The sequence below is a fragment of the Heteronotia binoei genome, chromosome 11, assembly GCF_032191835.1.
Source record: "Heteronotia binoei isolate CCM8104 ecotype False Entrance Well chromosome 11, APGP_CSIRO_Hbin_v1, whole genome shotgun sequence".
NCBI classification, from domain to species: domain Eukaryota; kingdom Metazoa; phylum Chordata; class Lepidosauria; order Squamata; family Gekkonidae; genus Heteronotia; species Heteronotia binoei.
In genome coordinates, this window is record NC_083233.1 from 64290300 (window position 1) to 64312233 (window position 21934).

Consider the following 21934-nt stretch of genomic DNA (forward strand, 5'->3'; position numbering starts at 1 on the left):
ACATTCTCAGGAGCTCTTACTATCCTCCAAGTAAAAAAAAAAAAAATCAAGAACGCCTGTCCTCCCACAGACTCTGAGCAGGAGAAGGTGAGGCAGACGGGTGTCATATTGGTGCTCAAAATCTCCATTCCCAAGATCATACACTACTTCTGTTTTTTAGGGTTTCCACTATGGTTTCCACTAGGGTTTCAGGATTTCCACTATGAAGACACCAACCTGCTAGGAAGTTCCAGGTGCTTATAGGGAGGGCTGGGAGGAGGTAAAGTGAAAGCATTGGATCCCTGAGGCCGAAAGGAGATGAAGAGGACAGGTGGTAACACCCCAAGAACCAAAAACAAGGGTGAGGCAAGGCAATGGGCAGATGAGATCTGAAGGAGTCATAACAACAGACTCTGACTATTCAACTAACCGGCCAAGGATGTTCCAAGAGAGTTAGCTGGGCCTCTACGTGGAGGTTTGGCAAAGAATATTAAAAATTCCTGCCTCACAAGTTCCCAGAATTGCTAGTCTCAAAGGCAAGTTGAGATACCAAGTTAAGGAAACACATCTCTCTCCACTAGGCTCCGTTCAATATTTTATCTTCTCCAATGGGGGTTAGTAAGGGCTTTTTTTTTTGTAACAGGAACTTCTTTGCATATTAGGCTACACCCCCCTGATGCAGCCAATCCTTCAAGAGCTTACAGTAGGCCCTTTAAAGAAGAGCCCTGTAAGCTCTTGGAGGATTGGCTACCTCAGGAGGGTGTAGCCTAATATGCAAAAGAGCTCCTGCTACAAAAAAAAGCCCTCGGGTTAGCACCTGTCTGCCTTGTTTACCACTCACCCCCAGCCGTGTCATTCAACAGCAGCAATAACAAAAGGAAAAAATGCCCACTCAGAAGCACACCACTTACTTTTAGAGGTTCTTTCTCTGACGCATCTCCCATGTTGTCGTTGGCTTTGTACTTCCGCTCTTTTTCCCGGTGATCGATGGTGGAGTACCCATCTGTGAAGGGATGACATGTGACCAATGAGGGAGACGGATGTGTCAACAACACAGCAGCATGAATGGGTGTTTGTTCTCTTTCATCAAAAATGTTACCGGAACAGAGACAAAGCTTCGGCACCTGAAAAAAACTAGTCAAACTTGCCTCCACCACAGAGGGCTGATGGGGGAAATATGTATCTTTCCTTGGGTGTAATGTTTCCCCTCACAGCCCACACAGCGGTGCCTGGCATCCCGCTGAAGCAAGAGGCATATTTCTCACTTCCAGGCATGGGGCTTATTTGCTTCCTGAGGTGACAGGGGAGGGCTACAGACTAGGTGGGAAGTCACGTGTATGATGTTCCCCTGTCTAAAAACTCCAAGCAAATAATAATTAAAAAAAGATGACCAGACAGAAGGATTTCTAGCTTAGCTCTTCTCACGCTGTTCTGCTTACAAGGGATTAGAAACCTAGGGGAACATTCAGTATGTGTCTGACCTCCAGTCTGACATATTTGAGCAGGGGTGACCAAACTGTGGCTTGGGAGTCCCATGTGGTTCTTTCACACACATTGTGGCTCTTGAAGCCCCCACTGCCCCGTTGGCTGGCTTGGAGAAGGCATTTGTCTCTTTAAATCACTTCTCCACATCAAGCCATCTATTTGCCTTCCTTTTTTTCTTGGGTGTAGTGGTTAAGTGTGTGGACTCTTATTTGGGAGAACCGGGTTTGATTCCCCACTCCTCTACTTGCAGCTGCTGGAATGACCTTCGGTCAGCCATGGCTATTGCAGAGCTGTCCTTGAAAGGCAGCTTCTGGGAGAGCTCTCTCAGCCCCACCTACCTCTCAGGGTGTCTGTTGTAGGCAGGGGGTGGGGGGAGTAAAGGAGTTTGTAAGCCACTCTGAGATTCAGAGTGGAGCGTGGGGTATAAATCCAATATCATCATCTTCTTCTTCCTTCTGGCTCTCAGATATCTGACATTCGCGTCTTGCAGCTCTCAGACCTCTGTAGGCCTATTTCAAGACACCCTCATTTCTGCAACTGAGCCACTCCTTCTTCTAGGGCTGCTTATTTGATCCTTCATTTCACCTGTGGACTTCAGGTGTGCTAAGATGTGACAATCTCCAACCTTCATTTTTTGAAGCTGGAGGATGGTCTTGTGTTCAAATCACTCCTATATCTGCAAATGTTCTATTTGGGAGATCGCCCCCTCCTTAGAAGTCCTTCTTCCACCCACAAAGTACGCCACGCACCAATGAATATTTTACTCTGAATACGTAAGCATGTCTGGTCCACAGTGTCTCACTGTCAAGCTGGTTAATACACGGCCATCCTGGAGTGTGATCTCATTTGAAGCTATTTTCATCCTACTGGGAGGATGTATGTTTCAGTCTTCCCTTAAGCAAAATACATATCGACAGCTTATTCACGCTGGCTCAGACATTTGAAGTATATGTGCAGAATATGAAAGGGAACAAATTAATTGGGGGGGGGGCTATTTTTACTGTTTTAGCTTTCAAGAGAAGCCTTGGTTTGGAAAAATTATCTAACCTATCTTTTCCAGCTGACTGAGCTGGATCCAATTTCTTTGGAAGGATATTAATTCCAGGAGTCAAGGGACCATATCGTGAGGTCTGGTTTTGCAGCTACAGACCTGTGAATTAAGTGTGTCAAGGCAATCCATGATCTCTCACTAGCTGTTAACAACATGACTGTCTGTCTCTGAATCAAACCACTTGGAAAGCTACACCATCAGGTTATGGAAATGAATTTTTTAAATCTAGTTCCCCTTTATATGCCAAACTGTTTTGCTGCTATCAGGAATTGTTATTATTATTATTATTATTATTATTATTTCGCCTCATCTCAGCAGACGTTGGGCTCTAGGAGTACAACAACAAAAATAGACATAAAATCAATAAAACTAAGTTAGTTAAAACAAATTGCAACCCAATGACACCCTTTATAACGTGCTACAGTTCTGCTTCCTAGGCATCGGGAGCAGGGGATCCCCCCTTGAGGGGGGGAAGAAGGGGGGGGTGCCATCCTGGCAACCATCACTGTCCTCAGGCAAAAGCCTGGCAGAACATCTCTGCTTTATAGGCCCTGCAAAACTGTAGAAGATCCTGATGGCTGCACATGAGGGAAGGGTTCTAATCTAAACCTTCTTGAAGTGCTAATCTTGAAGTGATATCTTCCGGCAGAGCGTCCCACCAGGTCAGGGCCAGGACCAAAAAAGTCCTGGCCCTCATCGAGGAGAGCCGGACCTCTTTAGGGCTGGGGATCACCAGCAGATTTTGCCCTGTAGAGTGTAATGCTCTTCCAGGGAGATAGCGGAGGAGGCGGTCCTGTAGAGAGATTATAGAGACACTATCCTGGAGATAGATCAAATTATCCTGTAAATGGATTAGAGTTGGACACTATCCTGAAGAAACCTCTTCTCTGCAGGATTTCTGCCTATTTTGGGGATCACTTCTCCAACCTAGGCCATGTCACCAGGTGCCAGTTTCCAGGTGTTTCGGGAAAATGTGAGAGCTGCTTTGTATATTGGGTGGCAAAAGCTGGGTGGCAGCCAGGCACTCGTGTGGCAAGAAGCCGTATCCCATCCCAGTTCTCTGGAAGACTTGTCTATATAATGTGCAACGGCTGGGCCCAAATCACCGGCTCTGCTTTGGTTATTGCTGAAAAACACCTTTGGTTGTCACTATTCATTCAAGCTCCCTCTTGAGATTTCTTATTTTCCTTCAAGTACCTGCCAATAGGAAAAAAACTTTTAAATAAAAGTGTTGGACCGATTTCCCACTAGCCTTACGCTGTTCTCATGCTCCTCTTCTCCGTCAGATTTCACACTCTCTGCCCCGGGGCTGCAACTAGCTTCACCTTTTTCGGTTTTAGAGGTTTCTGTTTGCTGCAGGAAAAAGGCGATACTAGTTGCAGCCCCGGGGCAGATAGTGTGAAATCCGACAGAATCCCCACAGAGAAGAGGAGCATGAGAGCGGCGTAAGGAAAGTGGGAAATCCCTCTTGACTTTGAAGGTAAAGGCCCCAGCACAAATGCCTTCATCACAGGCTCTTTCTGAGCCAATATCTATGTTAAGAAGAAAAGGTAGTCAGTCCCCTGTGCAAGCACCGAATTGTTACCGGCCCATGGGGTGATGTCACATCAAGACGTTTTCTCAGCAGACTTTTTGTTACGGGGTGGTTTGTCATTGTCTTTCCCAGTCATCTATGCTTTACCCCCAGCAAGCTGGGTACTTATTTTACCGACCTCGGAAGGATGGAAGGCTGAGTCAATTCAGAGCCAGCTACATGAAACCCAGCTTCCGCCGGGATCAAACTCAGGTGGACTGCAGTACTGCAGCTTACCGCTCTGCACCACAGGGCTCCTCTATGTTAAGAAGAAGCACATGATAAAGTCTTCGTGAATGCACCTCTTCAAAATGCAGGTATTCTGGGGCTCCCCGTTTGTCAAGAATTCTGTGCCTGTTGAAAGCTAGCACATGAGGGAAGGGTTCTAATCTAAACCTTCTTGAAGTGCTAATTTTCTACATGTTTTGAAGGTCTGTTTGTTTGTATAAGGAGAGGAACTTTAACATATGATGGTTTTCCTGTAAGTGAGAGCAAGATGCCGCAAATACCTGGCTGTCACATCTCATGGTTAAAGACTCATGTGATACTGACACGTGTGTGTGCATTAAAACTATTGATCTTTTGGAAAGGAAAGTTCCGCTTAAATGTCAGCTTATCCGCTTGAAAGGAGCTTCTCTCTGAGAAAAAGCTCAACTCCTTCGTGAGTGACAGGGAGCACAATTGAGAAAGACAGGGGGAGGTTTGATCCATCCCCGCATTTACCTGGCCCAAGTTCATCCATAGGTATCATGTCCCGGCTTCCAGACTTCTCATTATCTACAAAAGAGAAGAAATGAAACCGTTGGTCTGTGTGAAAAGCTAGCCAGCCCTGAGATCAATCACCAGCCTTGCAGAAAGAGAGGGAAATGATTCACTGAAGCACATACAGAGGGGGTTTCTAGTAACTCTAAAGTGGAAGACATATTACATTTTCTAAGGCTGTACTTTCTGCTCTTATATTAGCCTATCTTGGAGATGTGTTCCACAGGCCAATCTCCAGGTGTGCCCATCTTCAGAAAATAGGTGTGTGGTGTCCAGGAGAGGGCCTTTTCAGTCAGAAGTTTTTTTGTAGCAGGGGCTCCTTTGCATATTAGGCCACACCCCCGATGCAGCCAATCCTCCAAGAGTTTACCGACCTCGGCCACACCCCCGATGCAGCCAATCCTCCAAGAGTTTACAGGGCTCTTAGCACAGGGGCCTACTGGAAACTCCAGGAAGATTGGCTACATCAGGGGGTGTGGCCTAATATGCAAAGGAGTTCCTGCTACAAAAAAGCCCTGGTAGTGACCACATTGACAGAGTACTCTTCCCATACAGAAGTACAAAATGATCGACATTATATTATTGCAGGCATCCAGTTAAAGCTTTCCTTGTATTGTTGGCCAGTGAGCCCTATACAGATTATGACTTCATACATGATCTAATACTTTTGGGGAATGAGGAGGGTTCATGTAGCTTGGCTCGAGCTAGTAACCATGTCCAGGAAATAGTAATCGCTAGTTGGAGCTCCCCTCCTTGCCTCTGAGATCACCACCTTGAAGCCTCAATCAGCAGATATGCCTGAGACTCAGCCAGGAGGTTGCAGAAGGCTGCAACAATGAACACACATGGAGCTGCCTTGTACTGAATCAGCTGGCCTATCGAGGACTCTTTTTGTCTACTCATACTGGCAGTGGCTCTCCAGGGTCTCAGACAGAGGTCTTTCATGTCACCTGCTTCCTGATCCTCTTTGATTAGAGATGTCAGGGATTGAACCAGGTAACTTTTGCGTGCAAAGCAGATGCTCTACACTGTGCCATGAGCTCCCCGAGGGTGCCCAGGTGAGAAAGATTATCACAAGGGTGACCAAACTGAGACTTGGGAGCCACGTGTGGCTCTTTCACATAGATTGTGTGGCTCTCGAAGCCCCCTCTGCCCTGTCAGCCAACTTGGAGAAGGCATTTGTCTCTTTAAATCTCTTTGCCATGCCAAGCCAGCCAGCAGCTTGGAAGATGAATTTAATGTTAAAGCTGCTTTCTTTCCACCTCTCCCTCCCCCATCTATTTCCTTCCTTCCTTCTTTCCTTCCTGAGGTTCATGCCTTGTGGCTCTCAAACATCTGACATTTATTCTATATGGCTCTTACGTTAAGCAAGTTTAGACACTCCTCGTTTATCGATAACTTGATTTCAGGCTACTTCTTCTCCTGTGCCTCACAGTCAGTTCAACAAATACAGAGGCTTCATAACTGGGTTCAGCTGCACATTTGTAGAGGAGTCTCCACCAAACTTAAAATATCACAGAGGACCACAAATTAGCTTTCCAGCCTGGCTGTCCAAGACCAGGCTTCAGACATTCCATCATGTGTCTAAGTCGTTTTCATCTTTCACATCACCAACCACCAGGTCCTTCTCAGATGCTGACGACTGAACTTGGCAAAGGTCCTGCAGTCCACATCCAACCCAACCTGGCACAACTGGATGGGACAGGTGGGGTAGAGCAGGAAAGGGCAGGCAAAATTGCTTCTGCAATTTTCCAGCACTTTTAGCTTTGCTGCATCTTTTCAGCAGATCTACATATGAAGGTGCCATTTTCTTTGCCATTTTGCTGCTTGTACGTGTTAGTCACTACGGAAAGACTGACTACTTCTTCTTTTACATGCTTTATGCGTATGTAGAATGGTTTCACATGTGCATTTGAGTCTGCTAGCACCTTAGCAACCAACACGTTTTTTGGGATATAAGTTTTCAAGAATCAAAGCTCTCAGCTTCCACTCTTGAGCGCTTACACCCCCCAAGTCTTGCAAGTTTCTAAAGTGCTACCAGACTCGAATCCAGCTGTTCTACTGGAGACCAACATGGCTACTCTCTGAAACCAGTTTCACCTCTGAGTCACTTCAGATTATTTTTTTTTATTATGGAAAAGCAAGAACATCCATTTTTTGGGGGGGGGGGGCGGGCAGTGGGAGGGCTTCTGATGGCATCTGATTTTTATGGCCACTGTGTGACAGGGTGTTGGACTGATCCAATATGGCTTCTCTTATGTTCTTATTCAAATATATAAATATAGACTAAAAGTGTGAGGTGGGAAAATCTTTTCCAGAATGGTTTGCCAGTTTGGGCTCTCTGCTATCACCAGTGTTGGTCAGTTTGGTGTAGTGGTTAAGTGTGCAGACTCTTATCTGGGAGAACCAGGTTTGATTCCCCCACTCCTCCACTTGCAGCAGCTGCCTTGAAAGGCAGCTTCTGGGAGAGCTCTCTCAGCCCCACCCACCTCACAGGGTGCCTGTGTTGGGGGAGGAAGGTAAAAGGAGATTGTGAGCTGCTCTGAGACTCTGAGATTCAGAGTAAAGGATGGGATATAAATACAATATCTTCTTCTTCCTAGGGATGCAATGGTTCAGGGCAAAATAAGCTGCCAATTTTAATAGCTGCCAGAAAGTAGCCAGCCGCATCCTGAGAAGAGGGTGTAGCATTTCAAGATGCAAAAACTCTCTCTTGCAGAATGGCTGAGCGGCTGACGGAGATGCCTCTCTGCCTGCCACAGACCTTGGCTTTTATCCACCAGCGGCAGAGTGCTGTCATCATAGCTGGATTTGCAGGAAGTGCCTTTGGATCCCTTGGGAGCAGCGGATGCAGACTGGAACAGAAAAAAACACCTGAGTCAGCAGCTTGCAAAGAACAGACCAGAAAGCACAATCCATTTTTAAAAAGTTCTCCTTTTTCTGCAAAGACCAATGAGTGCCCTACTTCCTATTCTTAGAGCGGTGAGACTCAGCAATAAAATGCACTTAACAAAACTTCATCTTTTCCAGTGCGACGGGTTTTTCCTGGGATTTGAGCAGTGAGGGAAGGGAGTTTCTGCCACAAGAACTAACAGTTGCATCACTTGTTTTTAAAATTAAGACAGTCGTACTTAGGACAATTTTCACCTCTAGAAATGGCACATTTGGGATCAGTAAAGCTCCATAGCCAGGTTACATGCCACCCTCCCATATCCCACCCCCCGCCGATCACCATTCAAGCTACAAATCTTTCTCTTTTTTAAAAAAATCTTGCATTTTCAGGATTCAAGATTTTTGTGAAGTTAAAAAAAAACACCACTCGGTTCTGGACAAAAGCTCTGAAATATCACAGCAAACAAAGTCCTGAATAGAGAAAATTAGAGCTTGGATTCCTATAAAAGGTAAAGGTAGTCCCCTGTGCAAGCATTGGATCATTACTGATCCATGGGGTGGCATCGAATCACAACGTTTCCTTGGCAGACTTTTTACGGTGGGTGGTGGTGGTGGTTTGCCATTGCCTTCCCCAGTCATCTACACTTTCCCCCCAGCAAGCTAGGTACTCATTTTACCGACCTCGGAAGGATGGAAGGCTGAGTCAACCTTGAGTCAGGTACCTGAACCCAGCTTCCACCGTGATTGAACTCAGGTCATGAGCAGAGTTTGGACTGCCGTACTGCAGCTTACTACTCTGCAGCACAGGGCTCTTATTTGATTCCTATACCCAGAGCTTAATTTGAGCAAGGACTCTCTAGAGGGCTATGCCCTAAAATATGTGCTCTGATAATGAAAACACGCCTCTAAGCAGAGCTTTTTTTGAGCAGGAACACACCAGAATGCAGATCCGGCTGGATTGCCATTAGGGGGTGTAGCCTAATATGTAAATGAGTTCCTGTTGGGCTTTTTCAACAAAAAGCCCTGCCTCTAAGCATAATCAGAATCCTTCACCCTCATCACTGAGTACACGCAGAGGACACAGGCTTATGTAATAGATGGTATTGAGCAAGCAGAGTTTTCAGTTCAGGGTGCTTGCCTCCTGGCAAATTTGAGCTCTGGCATTATTAACAAAACCCTGTCAATCTCCTTCTCCTTCAAACAACCCTGCCCATTTTCCCTTCCTGCTCCTTCTGTATGAAACTTATGTCCTAAACATGTATGCGGTGCCACCTCTTCCCTTTCTTTCAGATCCATCCCCAGATCTTCACATAGTCTTTGGCTTATCCCATTATTCCCAGGTGTAACTGAGCTTCAGTTAACTGCATTGGCCTGCGTTCATCCCTCGCTTCCTTTCTTTCTGGTCTCTCCATTTTGTTTGATTAGTTCTTCAGGCCATTTATAAGGCTGTAATGGACAACAAATTATAACCTGCCTTTTTAGAGATTACAACCTAATCCTAATCTCCATGGTATTTCCTTATGCCATCTCCCATGGCCAAACATATGTAGGAACACAGAATCGAACCATTTGTTCTCTGCATGGAATCCGAGTTTTCTTGGTGCAGAACTGGAACTGCATGCATGTGAGCAAAACAAAAGTACTCTGGGTTGGAGCTCATGGATCTATTCTGCTAGCAGATGTTTTTTCCTCTGCAAATAAGGCTGCCATCCTCCAGGTGACACCTGGAGATCTCCCACTATTACAATTAATCAGGGCTTTCTTTGTAGCAGGAACTCCTTTGCATATTGTGCCACACACCCTGATGTAGCCAGTCTTCTTGGAGCATACAGTAGGCCCTGTACTAAGAGCCCTGAAAGCTTTTGGAAGATTGGCTACATCAGGGATGTGTGGTCTTATATGCACAGGAGTTCCTGCTACAAAAAAAGCCCTGAAATTAATCTCCAAGATCAGCTGCCCTGGAGAAAATGGTGGCTTTGGAAGGTGGACTCTGTGGTCCTTCCCCTTCCCCAAACCCTGACCTCCAGGTTTCTCCCAATCCAAAGCTGGCAACCCACTCCAAGACATTCTTTATGCTAGCAGAATGAAAGTGAGATCCAACCGGCCATCTTAACATATGTCCCATAAACATCACAGAGGCCAAAATAATAATGTGAGCCCCCACTGGCTCTGATGACTTTCCTCTACAAGAAAACCCTGCATTTCCTTCACCTGGAAATGGGATTTGGTCCAGCCATCCTTCTGCAAAACACTCCGTAGGTCTTTGTAACTCCAGGTCATCTGAAGAACATGAGAGGCTGCCTTGGTTTCCCGGGAAGATTGGCTGATGCGGTGTGGACAGGGGAGAAAAGGAAAGGCACGATCAAAAGGCAAATGATACTTCAACCTGTCGCCAATTTAACTCATATCAAATGCAAAAGTCTCTTCAAATATACTCCCCACCCCAGGAGTCAGTCCCACAACTGTATTTGGCATATGATAATTTTCAGTACTTGATAGCATGACCTAGGCAGTGCACAAGATAGAGCTCCTTTCCCACTTGTGTGAACGGTGACTGCGGAAATCACCAGCTTGCCATATGACAACCACAACTTCAAATGCAACTGTGTGAACTCTCCTGAACAGGGAACTACACATTCTGACCTTCTTAAATGTACCATGAAACCCAGACTTTTTATTTCCAACTTTATTCTGGGCTAAACCCACAGTTCCGGTTCCTGGCCCATGACATCTGAAAGAGTGCCTTCTCCCATCAGTTCCTTCCAACTCACTGAGGTCAACTTCGAACAGATAGCTAGTGCTGACTGAGAAGTAACCATGATTTGGAAAGCCAAGATCCAGACTTACCTGAGTCTCATTTGTGGTGCTTTGGGGAGGGTGGAGACTGGGAGCAGCCATTCCTACCTCATTGTAGGGTGGCTGGGTGGGTGGAAGGGGCGGGCCAGGGGCCTAGCATGGGAAGACTACCTAGCCCATCTCAGACCCAGGGGTTGTTTTGTAGAAAAAATGGTGCAGGAGCTCAGTAGCATATTTCATGTGCATATGCCCCAGGATCTGTGTGCAGCAGGGAGAGAACTCCCCATTGCATGCAGACCCTGGCTGGAGGTTCAGGAGCTGTGCTCCTATGAGCTCCTGCTGAATTCAAGCCCTTCTCAGACCTATAGGGTCTCTCTGGGGGAGGGCAGAAGACAGGGGCACCTGCAACTACTTAGGGCATCATGCTACCACTGCCCTCCCTCTTTGACCACCTGGCCCCTCCCCTTGGTGCTGGAGCTGCAAGCATTTCCTGTAATAGAATCAGTTTTGAGCTGCACTTGTTGGGATTTGAGAATCAGGACCTCTGAGGTTACACACCAGCCTAAAAAAGTCACATACCCATTCAGGCTTTTCAGGTGTGGGTTTGTTGACTGATTTTTGGACTACAGGCTGGTTTTTCTCTGTTACATAAAGTTTTTGATTATGTTTAATTACATTTTATATCTTGTTTTGGGAACAATAAATATCTTTACATAGGACTACATCGCGTTTTGGCTTCCTCTGGGTGTAATGATATGCTGCTGGACAAACTGTTTAGTTCTGAATTTGCTTTCTCTTTCTCTGCTTTTCTTTTAGGCTGTCCCTTTTAGTCTAAATGATCAAATGTCCTTTGCCTCCTGCAGTTTCTGGGAAACACCAGTACCAAATATGACCCTGTATACTCTGGCTTGCCCTGACTTAGATGCCCCAGGTCAGTCCTATCTTGTCAGATCTCGTAAGCTAAGCAGGATCACCCCTGGTTAGTATTTGGATGGGAGACCACCAAGGAAATTCCAGAGTTGCAGAGAAAAGGGACGGTGGCTCAGTGGCAGAGCATCTGCTTGGGAAGCAGAAGGTCCCAGGTTCAATCCCTGGCATCGCCACTAAAAAAGGGTCCAGGCAAATAGGTGTGAAAAACCTCAGCTTGAGACCCTGTAGAGCTGCTGCCAGTCTGAGTAGACAATACTGACTTTGATAGACCGAGGGTCTGATTCAGTATAAGGCAGCTTCATATGTTCATATATGTTCAATGGCTAAACAACCTCTAAGACTTGATGACGCATTCCACCACCACCCACTGGTTTAAAGGTTCCAGAAAGGAGTATGGGCTGTTGTTAGGAGCCCTTAAGAAAAGTTGTACTGATGTACTAGGAGTAGTTTGTGCTGCACCAGGAAGGAGAGACTCCCTCTTTCAGCCTGCCTATATATGGGCAGCTAGGAAGAACTTTTAAGCCCGTTTCTGAGCCTCGAACTGGGAAGAGTTCAGTTCTGAGACTAACCATTCCAAGTTCAATTCTGAGACAAACCAAAGTGCATGGGTGCAAGGAGAATTACCTACCCCTAGTTTTAGGAACACTGAGTCATGCAAAAACATGCTTGCATCATGAAGCCTGTGAAGGATTTCACCACGTAATTGTGTAGGTTGACTGTACACCAGAGGTGGCCGAACTTGCTTAATGTAAGAGCTGCATAGAGTAAACGCTAAATGTTTGAGAGCTGCGAGACATGAATGTCAGATGTTTGAGAGCCACAGGCAGGCAGGAAGGAAGGAAGGAAAGAGGAAAGAAAGGAAATAGATGGGGGTGGGTGAGGTAGAAAGAAAGCGACTTCAAATGCATTCTCCAAGCCACTGGCTGGCTTGTTTTGGTGAAGCAATTTAAAGAGACAAATGCCTTCTCCAAGCTGCCCAACAGGGCAGTGGGGGATTTGAGAACCACACAGTAAGCCTGAAAGAGTCACACTGCTCTACACTGATATTACAGCAGCCACACACCCACACTTTTGGTTAGTTCAGAAAGGACAGCTTCTCCCTAAAGTTGCAGCGGCCCGAAGGAGAGCTATTTGAGATATTATCACCTGCCTCCTTACGATCGTTCCACGTCAGCCACCATATTGCTTATTTTTGTTAACAGCCTCATCGTATAGCATAACGGTCGCAAAGGGAGGACGAACGTCTCCCCCTTTGCCAATAAACGTCTGGATTTCCTTAAAGGACAATGCCTGATAAATGCCTGCCTGATGTTGAGGAATAGCGCAGGCCGCGGGGGGGAAATGTCCCAAGATGATGGATCGTTTTTATTCTATCGATCTTATCTCTGAAGTCAACTCAACCTATTAAAGGCACTGATTTACAATACGTTACTATGGCATGGGCCTTGAGAGCATCAGCGGCACGGCTGAAAGGAGCAAAGGAACACATACCCCTGCAAAGGTCTTGAAAGCATGCCGGAAGGGTGCTGTTACAGCAACCCGCTGAAGCTAAGCAGGCAGGGATCTGATCAGTGCCTGGATGGGGGACATCTTGGGATGTACATAAGACACCTCAAGTTCCATGAACACAGATATGTTAAGGTGGTGACAGAAAGTGCCATCAAGTTACAGCTGATTTATGGTTAGCCTGTAAGGTTTTAAAGGCGAGACAGAAGTGGTTTGCCATTGCTTGCCTCTCTACCAGGTCTGTAGGAAGGGGCCTTGGGGTGAAGGGGGCCACGAGTGGGCCACGGGGGAGTGAGCTGCGGGGGCGAGAGCGGGAAGCTGGAGAGGCTAGGGGCCACTCCTCTCTCTTCCCCTTGTCACATGATTTAAACCACACAGAAGAGGCATGCAGGAGCAGCAGCTGCCGTGACACCCTTCCTGCACAATTTAACTCAGCGAATCAGTGGGCCCTTTAAATGCTGCAGGGTGGGCAGTGGCTGCTCCTGGGTGCCTCTTCCATGATATTTAAACTGCAGGAGGGGAGGGAGAGGAGCAGCCCTGGTATGGGGAGTAAGAACCCCCCCCCCAAAAAAAAAAACAACTGTCAGGGTTAGCTATGGGCCTGCTCTCTGCATTGAAACCCTGGTCTCTCATCCAAGTTCTAACCAGGGCTGACCCTGCTTAGCTTCCAAGATCTGATAAGTCTGGGTTAGCTTGGGCCAACCAGGCCAGGGTGAAATGCAGGGTATGATGCAACGAACAAAACTGATAAATAATAGTACAGGTAAAGGTCGCTGTCCCCTACAGGCCCCCCTTGGCTATTCTTTTATCAAATGGGAGAAGTGCTGGAAACTCACCTTGATTTGCTGATAGCAACCAGCTTCTGAATGCCTTGCGTCTGGATCAAAGACCTGGCATTTTCGGAACTGTCCGTGATGATTTCATGGATGGTGTTCAGAACGGCCACCACTGTATCTTCCTCCAGGTTTTTAGAAGACCTCTGCTGCCTGCTAGGCAAATTTCGGACCAGCTCGCCCATGGCATAACTACCTGAAGAAGGGAGAGTGCTCCTATTAGTCCAAGCTGGTCATGATGTGTGGTTAAGTACAGGCTTGGAGTACAGGATCCCAGATAGCATGGCTTAGAAAACATATGCTGGAAAGCTCTGAGAGCTGACTACCGGACAAGGTAGATCAGCATTACTAAACAAACTAAGAAGGACTGTGCCAACTAGACCTGTTCAATCAATAGTCTGTCCCATACACATATAAAGCTAGGGATGAGATCTGATTTTAAAGTCCAAAGGGATATGCAGAACCCTCTGGCTTACCTCCTTGTGGTCCATCACCCAAAATTGCTTTTCCTCCCACCTCATCCTTCGAAATGAGCCAATGGAGACAAACTGGAAGAGGGCTCATCTCCCCTCACTTTATGTCCCTCAGTTTCAGAGAGTAGCCATGTCAGTCTATGATAAAAGTGGTAAATCTGAGTTCAGTAGCCTCTTGTAGACCAACAATTTTCTCCCTCACAAGCTCACTTCAGGAGCTTTGACTCTCAAATGTTTATGCAGCAAAATCTTGCTGGTCTCTATGCCAGAACTGGACTCAAATCCAACTCATTTATGCTTCCTTTGATCTTAAAGTCAAGATGGTTTTGTATGTGAATGGAGCAGACACATGATGAAACAAACATGGCTGCCACCACCGCTACATCTAGCTCGGGCCTAAGACAGGTCCTTATGTCTCCGGTTTATGGAATACCCTTCCTGTTTGTATGGTACTAAAACTGAGATACCATATTAAGATACTCGTATTCTCTCACGTGTCTGATTAATTCTTCGGACACGTGAGAGAATATTAAATCTTCTGCTTCATGCCATTCTGTAGTCTTTGTTGTATTCTGCTGTGATTATTTTCATTAAATTACTCAGCTTCATTTCAACATACTACAGGGTCTTGTGGTTTTTTTAAATTACATTTCAAAACAGATTTACAACAATAGAGAGTCACCAAAATACAAAACAGGGCACAACTTATCAATATGCAGAGACAAACTGATAGGTAGAGGGCTTTTTTTGTAGCAGGAATTCCTTTGCATATTAGGTCACACACCCCTACACACACATATTAGGTTACACCACCCAGATGTAGCCAATCCTCCTGGAGCTTACAGGAGGCCCTGTAAGAAGAACTCTGTAAGCTCTTGGAGGATTGGCTACATCTGGGGGGTGTAGCCTAATATGCAAAGGAGTTCCTGCTACAAAAAATTCCTTGGATAGACAGACAGACAGGCAGTTGATAGAGAGAGCAGGAGGGGGGGGGAAGAGAGAATAGGACTCTAATTATGTTTCTCTTTATATGCCTTAAAATGGGATAGAAATATCTTAAATAATAAATATATAAATATGAAAGACAACAAGCTTCAGTAGTGAACAGCGGTAGTGAAGACTGCTGCTGTGTTTTGAAAGCATCTGAGAACTCAGCTCTAAGTGTGAGCAGATCCTGCCGAACAGTAGACTTTATGGGCATCAGGAAGAGTTTACATCCTTTATGGCAAATTTCACAGCCACCATAAATTACATTTTAAGGCCTATGTCAAACAGACACCAGGGAACAGTTACTAAGGCCAGACATTAATGCTAATGCATGCGTATGGGGTTTGCTCAAGACTGCTTTAGAAGAGTCCTGCAGGGCTGAAAAACACCAGCTTGCATCACTCCACTTTCTCCTGAATGGGGGACGATAGAGCCCATTTATAGATAGCTCCAGGAAACTAAGACCCTAATACTCCAAATGCACAATTTCACTAATCAGTGGATAAAGCTCTCAACTGGATGGCAGTTTTAATTCTTGGGGATACTGATGTACAACATTTGTGTGTGGAAGGAGGGTTCATGGATATAATGTCCTCTTCTGAAAGTAGGGTGGGATGTACCCCCCATTGACATGTTTCCTGATGGGTCGGACCCTGAGCATGGGTCAGGAGGATTCAGCTGCAAGGTTAGAAGGAACTATAAAGAACCCGGGCAGATCAGCAAGGAAGACTCTGAACAGCAATAGGCCAAGGTAGGGCATGCGTACAATTCTGGTCACCGCACCTTAAAAAAAGATATTATAGCATTGGAAAAAGCACAGAAAAGGGCAACTAGAATGATTAAAGGCCTGGAACACTTTCCCTATTAAGAAAGGTTAAAACGCTTGGGACTCTTTAGCTTGGAGAAACGTCGACTGCGGGGTGACATGATAGAGGTTTACAAGATTATGCCTGGGATAGAGAAAGTAGAGAAAGAAGTACTTTTCTCCCTTTCTCACAATACAAGAACTTGTGGACATTCAATGAAATTGCTGGGGAGTCGGGTTAGAACTGATAAAAGTACTTCTTCACCCAAAGGGTGATTAACATGGAATTCACTGCCACAGGAGGTGGCAGCAGCTACAAGCATCAATAGCTTCAGGAGGGGATTGGATAAGCATATGGAGCAGAGGTCCATCAGTGGCTATTAGTCACAGCATATTGTCAGAACTGTCTGTCTGGGGCAGAGATGCTCTGTGTTCTTGGTGCTTGGGGGGGCACAGTGGAAGGGCTTCTAGTGTCCTGGCCCACTGGTGGACCTCCTGATGGCACTCGGGTTTTTTGGCCACTGTGTGACACAGAGTGTTGGACTGGATGGGCCATTGGCCTGCTCTAACATGGCTTCTCTTATGTTCTTATGTGGTACTGCCTGACCACTATCAGCTTACAGGTTGGAGCTGTGCATCAATCTAATAAACAAGGGACATGCCTACTGTTACTTTTGATGTCCCACTTATGTCCTCACCTAACATTTGCTTTGTTTCCAGCAATTCCACCTGCCTTCAACCAGACAGGATCCAGGGCTTCCTTTTAAAAGAACACAAAACTATCTGGGCTGTTCATTAGTAATAAAGCTGCCTTATGTCACACTATTGGGCTATTTAGTATAGTAAGGCTTTCTCAATAACACCAGATCCTTTTTTCCCCCCTCTCCAACCTGGAGATACCAGGGATTGAACCTTGGATCTTCTGCATGCAAAGCATATGTTCCAACAGCATGTCACAGGTCCTCCTTATGAGGGTTGATAGTATGAATAGGTTCCCAGAAAATTCTGATAGTATGAATAGGACCCCAGCAGGCCAATGCACCTCGTTTGAGAAATCTGATGGTTTGCTTTGGGAAAGGTCCAGAAAGTACCTATGAGATCTTTATTGCGACGATCCATGGAGAGGTTCCGCAGAGCGATGGACACTGCCCTCACCACTTTATCTGAATCTGACTGGAGGAGTTCCACGAGGACAGGTAGTCCCCTCTCTTTCCGCACTGTCGCCCGGATATATATGGACCACTGACCAGGAAAAGAGAAAAAGCACCAGTTTAGAGGGCATCCAAGTGGAAGACCAATGTTTCTAGAACATGATGTCTGAAAGATCTGCAAAAGACTAGACTCATGGCTCCTCCTCCTGGGTAACAAAATCCCACCTCCACCCACCCCTACCTCCAATCTCCCGAGGTGATTTTCCTCCTGAAAATCAAAAGGCACAGCAGATATTATTTATGTTAACTTTTTGTTTGTATTGCAACAACTGTGCTCTCCCCTTTTTATTGGCCCTTTGTCTGGCCTTTTCAATAATCAATTTCAATATCCTCAAAATATCCTTTTCAAAAGGATAACATAAATAACATAAAGACACAGCAGATATTATGTTATCCTTTTGTCTGTTGATAGTTTTGCCTTTCAGTTTTCACATATGGCAAATGGAATCGGCAAAATTATCAACAGACATTGGCACATTGTTTCCCATATTTCAGATTGTGCCACATCTCCTAAGATAGGATGGTGCAGAGAAAGGAACATCAAAAATATGCTCATTAGGGAAGATAATCTGACAAGTAGTACACAATTAAATCTAGGCACAAAAGGGAATTGTCGGTGTGGCCAGGGCTTTTTTGTAGCAAGAACTCCTTTGCATATTAGGCCACACACCCCTGATGTAGCCAATCCTCCAACAGCTTACAGGGCTCTTAGTACAGGGCCTACTGTAAATTCCAGAAGGATTGGCTACATCAGGGGTGTGTGGCCTAATATGCCAAGGAGTTCCTGCTACAAAAAAGCCCTGGGCGTGGCTATTGCAAAGCATGTAAATACATGCCGGAGGGCAACAGGTTTGAGGATCCTGCAAAAATATTAATTTAGAATTTTCCTTTTTTGCTACATGTTCCATGAAATATGTTGTGTACCTTAAAAGTATACGTTAAAAGTACCAGGCAAGTGAACCTGGAACATTACCACATATTTTAAATTGTATGAACTGCTGAAATGTTTTAATGATTTTATTGTACTTTGATTTTAACTGTTGTTAACTGCCCTGAGCCCATTAGGAGAGGGTGGGATATAAATGCAGTAAATAAATAAATAAAAATGTCCTTGTGGTCTCCTGTATATGGCAATTTCAATGTGGGCTTTAAGAACATGGATCCTGGAACACCAATCTAGGATCTGTCATCAAATTAGAGATGCCCCCACGTCACTCATTACATTAGCCAGAGGCATTCAGTCCTACCTAGGAACACGGCAGGCTGCATCACCAAGACCACTGGCTGTCTAGCTACTTCTAGGGCTTAGTCTTAAAGTAAAGCTGAATGGGCTAGAGAAAAGTTTAGGAAGAGCCCATGCTTGGGATTGGATGAGCCCTTGGCTGAGGTGGGTAGAAGTGGTAACTGACAAATGGGCTTCCTGGCAGAAATGTGGCCGTTAAACTCAAGAATTTGATGTGGGAAGTGATTCATGCAATTAAACCAGCATCTCAATCATAGTCTAGTCTTGGATTGTGATAGGTGAGGCTAGTGGAAGATGAGATATCCTGATGAAGAAGCAGCCCCTGGACCCAGCAGTTCAATAGCTGGAAAAGGGGGAAAGAAAAAGGGAGATGGGGAAATTAGTCCACTCAGGCTCTTGAGAGTTTAGAAAATCTTGGAGGAGAAATCTGGGTTGGTGAATGGAAGAAATCGCTAAACATCTTCTTTTCATACCCCACTCCCTGACTCTTTTTTGGAGCTCCCAGCTTCTCCTTCCTATTTCTAACTTCATTCAAACAGGACAAATGTCACTCACTGTCCAGTTTCCGGCACTGAGGTTCTGCAAAGCCCCCGCTGCGGCTTCAAGAGTGTTGAAATTTTGACTTTCTGTGAGAATCGACAGGTAAAGTCTCACCACTTCTGGCTGGTAGAGCAATTCAAAGCCTAAAGAGGGAAGGAAGGCACAAGTCACAATTAGACTAATCATCTGAACTGTCTCTGTTTACCAGGCAGGGTCTTATTTTCTGGTACCTGTCTCTGTTTTGTTTTGCAGGATTATTGGAATGCCTTTTTAATAACACAGATAATGTGTCTGCATGTGCTTTAGAGGAAAATTTTTTTTATATAGCCCCCCCTATTAATATAAAACAAAAGTAGAATGTTCAGCAATGAATGATACAAAAGCAGTTGAACTGCTATGCAGAGATTAAAAAGCTCATACCCTTATTTTGACGGCATGGTGGAGTCAAACACACCACATTCTGCCTGCAACCCTCAAGGGCTTTAATTCCGACCAATTATTTATTTATTTATTTTAGTATATTTCTATTCTGCCCATTCCCCGTAAGGCTCAGGGTGGAGCACAGCATATAAAAACAATAAAATACAATGAAAACATTTTATGAACGGACAACTCAACAGCACTCAGAAAATTTCCAGTCATCACAATTAGAAAGTAGGCAGACTGCATGTATTTCCTTGGATATCTGAAAAACATTTATGAGCTAGAAATTTACTTTAAAAAAAATGAAATCTAGCAGTCTGGCCTACTTGAGCAAATACACTAAAGAGATTTGCAATCTAGGCAATATGCAGGTTTTTCTGGTGGAATGGTAAACTTGGACCAGTCCAGTGTTAAAATCAAGACTCATTCAGAATTCCTGGCTAATTCATCTTCCCTATTCTCAGTTTATTTATAACCCAGACTTTTTTTTCCCTGGAAAAAGATATGCTGGGCCTCTCATGTGGGAAATGAAGTAGAAACACATGTGCCCCTCATGAGATTTTTTGAGAATTTTGTTTCCACAAAGTGGTTCTGGAACTCTGTTCCGCCACGGTTCACCAGGAAAAAAGCCCCGTTTACAAGCCTTTTTACCTTACGGCTCTATTTTTTTCAAATGTTATTCTCGCTCTTTGTAACAGACTTTTATTTCAGTTTTGCCTATTATCCAGCATTTTTAGACACAATACTTTTCCTTCTGGCCTGTCAAGTCTTCCTCTGAGCTTCTCTTTCAGCCACATATTAGAAGCACAATACAAAATCCTCCTGGTATTGTGAAATCCTGTTGCTATTGTCGGCCTCTTGGAGGTTTCCAAATATATCAGCTGAGGTTTCTCCTCAACTGAAAGTTAATCTTTCTGCTTTTATTCTACTCACTGATACAGCACATACTTTATGAAGATGAAATACTCAAATGAAGTGTAATTTTTTTAATCAGTAGGAGGATGGCATCATTTCCGAGTGTTCAACAGGACCTCATTTTTTCTCCTGATAAAAAATAATAATAATAAAAAGCTTGCAAACTCCTCCCTTTTCTCCTTATGCCTGGCTGGAAAGCGAAGGATTCCTGTTTCAAAACTAGCTGCAGTTCATTGAGACTTCTAAATTGAGGGACTTGATGAACACTGACAAACCAGCATTAAACTGTGGATTAGAATCTTGGTCAGAAGTACAGTTATCAGCCTCACTTTGGGGCCTGGAGATTTCATGCAATCACAACTGATTTCCAGACCACAAAACTTAGTTCCCTTGGAGAAAATGGGCCAGATTCTATGGCATTATGGTCCACGGAGGTCCCTCCCCTCCCCAGAGTGGGCATCCCTATCTGTAATAGGGTTGCCAGCTGGAGATTTTCCGCTTTTACAACTGGTAGAGATCATCTCCCCTGGAGAAAATGGCTGCTTCAAAGGCAATGTAGAAGAAGAAGATGAAGAAGATATTGGACTTATATCCCGCCCTCCACTCCAAAGAGTCTCAGAGCGGCTCACAATCTCCTTTACCTTCCTCCCCCACAACAGACACCCTGTGAGGTGGGTGGGGCTGGAGAGGGCTCTCACAGCAGCTGCCCTTTCAAGGACAACCTCTGCCAGAGCTATGGCTGACCCAAGGCCATGCTAGCAGGTGCAAGTGGAGGAGTGGGGAATCAAACCCGGTTCTCCCAGATAAGAGTCCGCACACTTAACCACTACACCAAACTGGCTCTCCTCATGTACCATGCTGAGGTTCCTCCCCAAACCCAGGACTCTCCTGGTTCCACTCCCAAAGTCTCCAGGTATTTAGAGGATTGGTAACCAATGCTTCCTCTAAGCTGTGGAGTCTTGTGAGCAAAAACTTTTACTTCGTGAGCTACTGACATTAAAGTTGTGAGCAAGCAGTTTGGCTCCTGCATACATTAGTTTCCTCTGGGCCCATCCTTCCTGGGCAAAGACAAAAAATGTATGAGCCAGAGGCTAAAAAACTGTGAGCTAGCTCACACTAACTCAGCTTAGAGGGAACACTGCTGGTAACCCTATGTAGGCGCGATGTTCTGTGTTTGGTGCACTTTGAGTGGGTTTTGTTATTTCTCTCTTATTATTATAGGGGTGTGTGTAAGAGAGAAAAAGACTGCAGCCCTGAGGCCTTTTATGTTTTTGTGGAAAGAGCGCACACTTAACAAACTGCCACTGGATTGATTATTTGTTCGATTGTGAATCCTAGAATACTACTGCCACATCACTCTGCCCCTTCACCAGGAAACCTTAAATAACTTATTACAGAGAGGCTAAATATTTGATTATGGCTTGTTAGTGCTCAGTGATATACTGTATGTCAGCTTCCTGTGAGGTAAATAATTGATGCTGATCATGCCCTGCTGTGGAGACCCTCCCCCCCTCTCCCCTGCCCTGGTAC

The 21934-nt window shown here is 45.2% G+C and overlaps 1 protein-coding gene across 10 annotated transcripts in view; it reads right to left on the minus strand.

Annotated features, from left to right (window-relative positions):
- Positions 1–21934, minus strand: part of ARVCF (ARVCF delta catenin family member) — a 628036-nt gene that overhangs the window by 9832 nt on the left and 596270 nt on the right. For all 10 annotated transcript variants that reach the window (XM_060249537.1, XM_060249538.1, XM_060249535.1 and 7 more), the window contains 7 exons: positions 19082–19209; positions 17164–17314; positions 13811–14003; positions 9954–10065; positions 7615–7705; positions 4812–4865; positions 891–982 (listed from right to left, as the gene is read on the minus strand). In XM_060249537.1, the coding sequence (XP_060105520.1) occupies positions 891–982; positions 4812–4865; positions 7615–7705; positions 9954–10065; positions 13811–14003; positions 17164–17314; positions 19082–19209 (821 nt within the window). The remainder of the gene's footprint in view (positions 1–890; positions 983–4811; positions 4866–7614; positions 7706–9953; positions 10066–13810; positions 14004–17163; positions 17315–19081; positions 19210–21934) is intronic.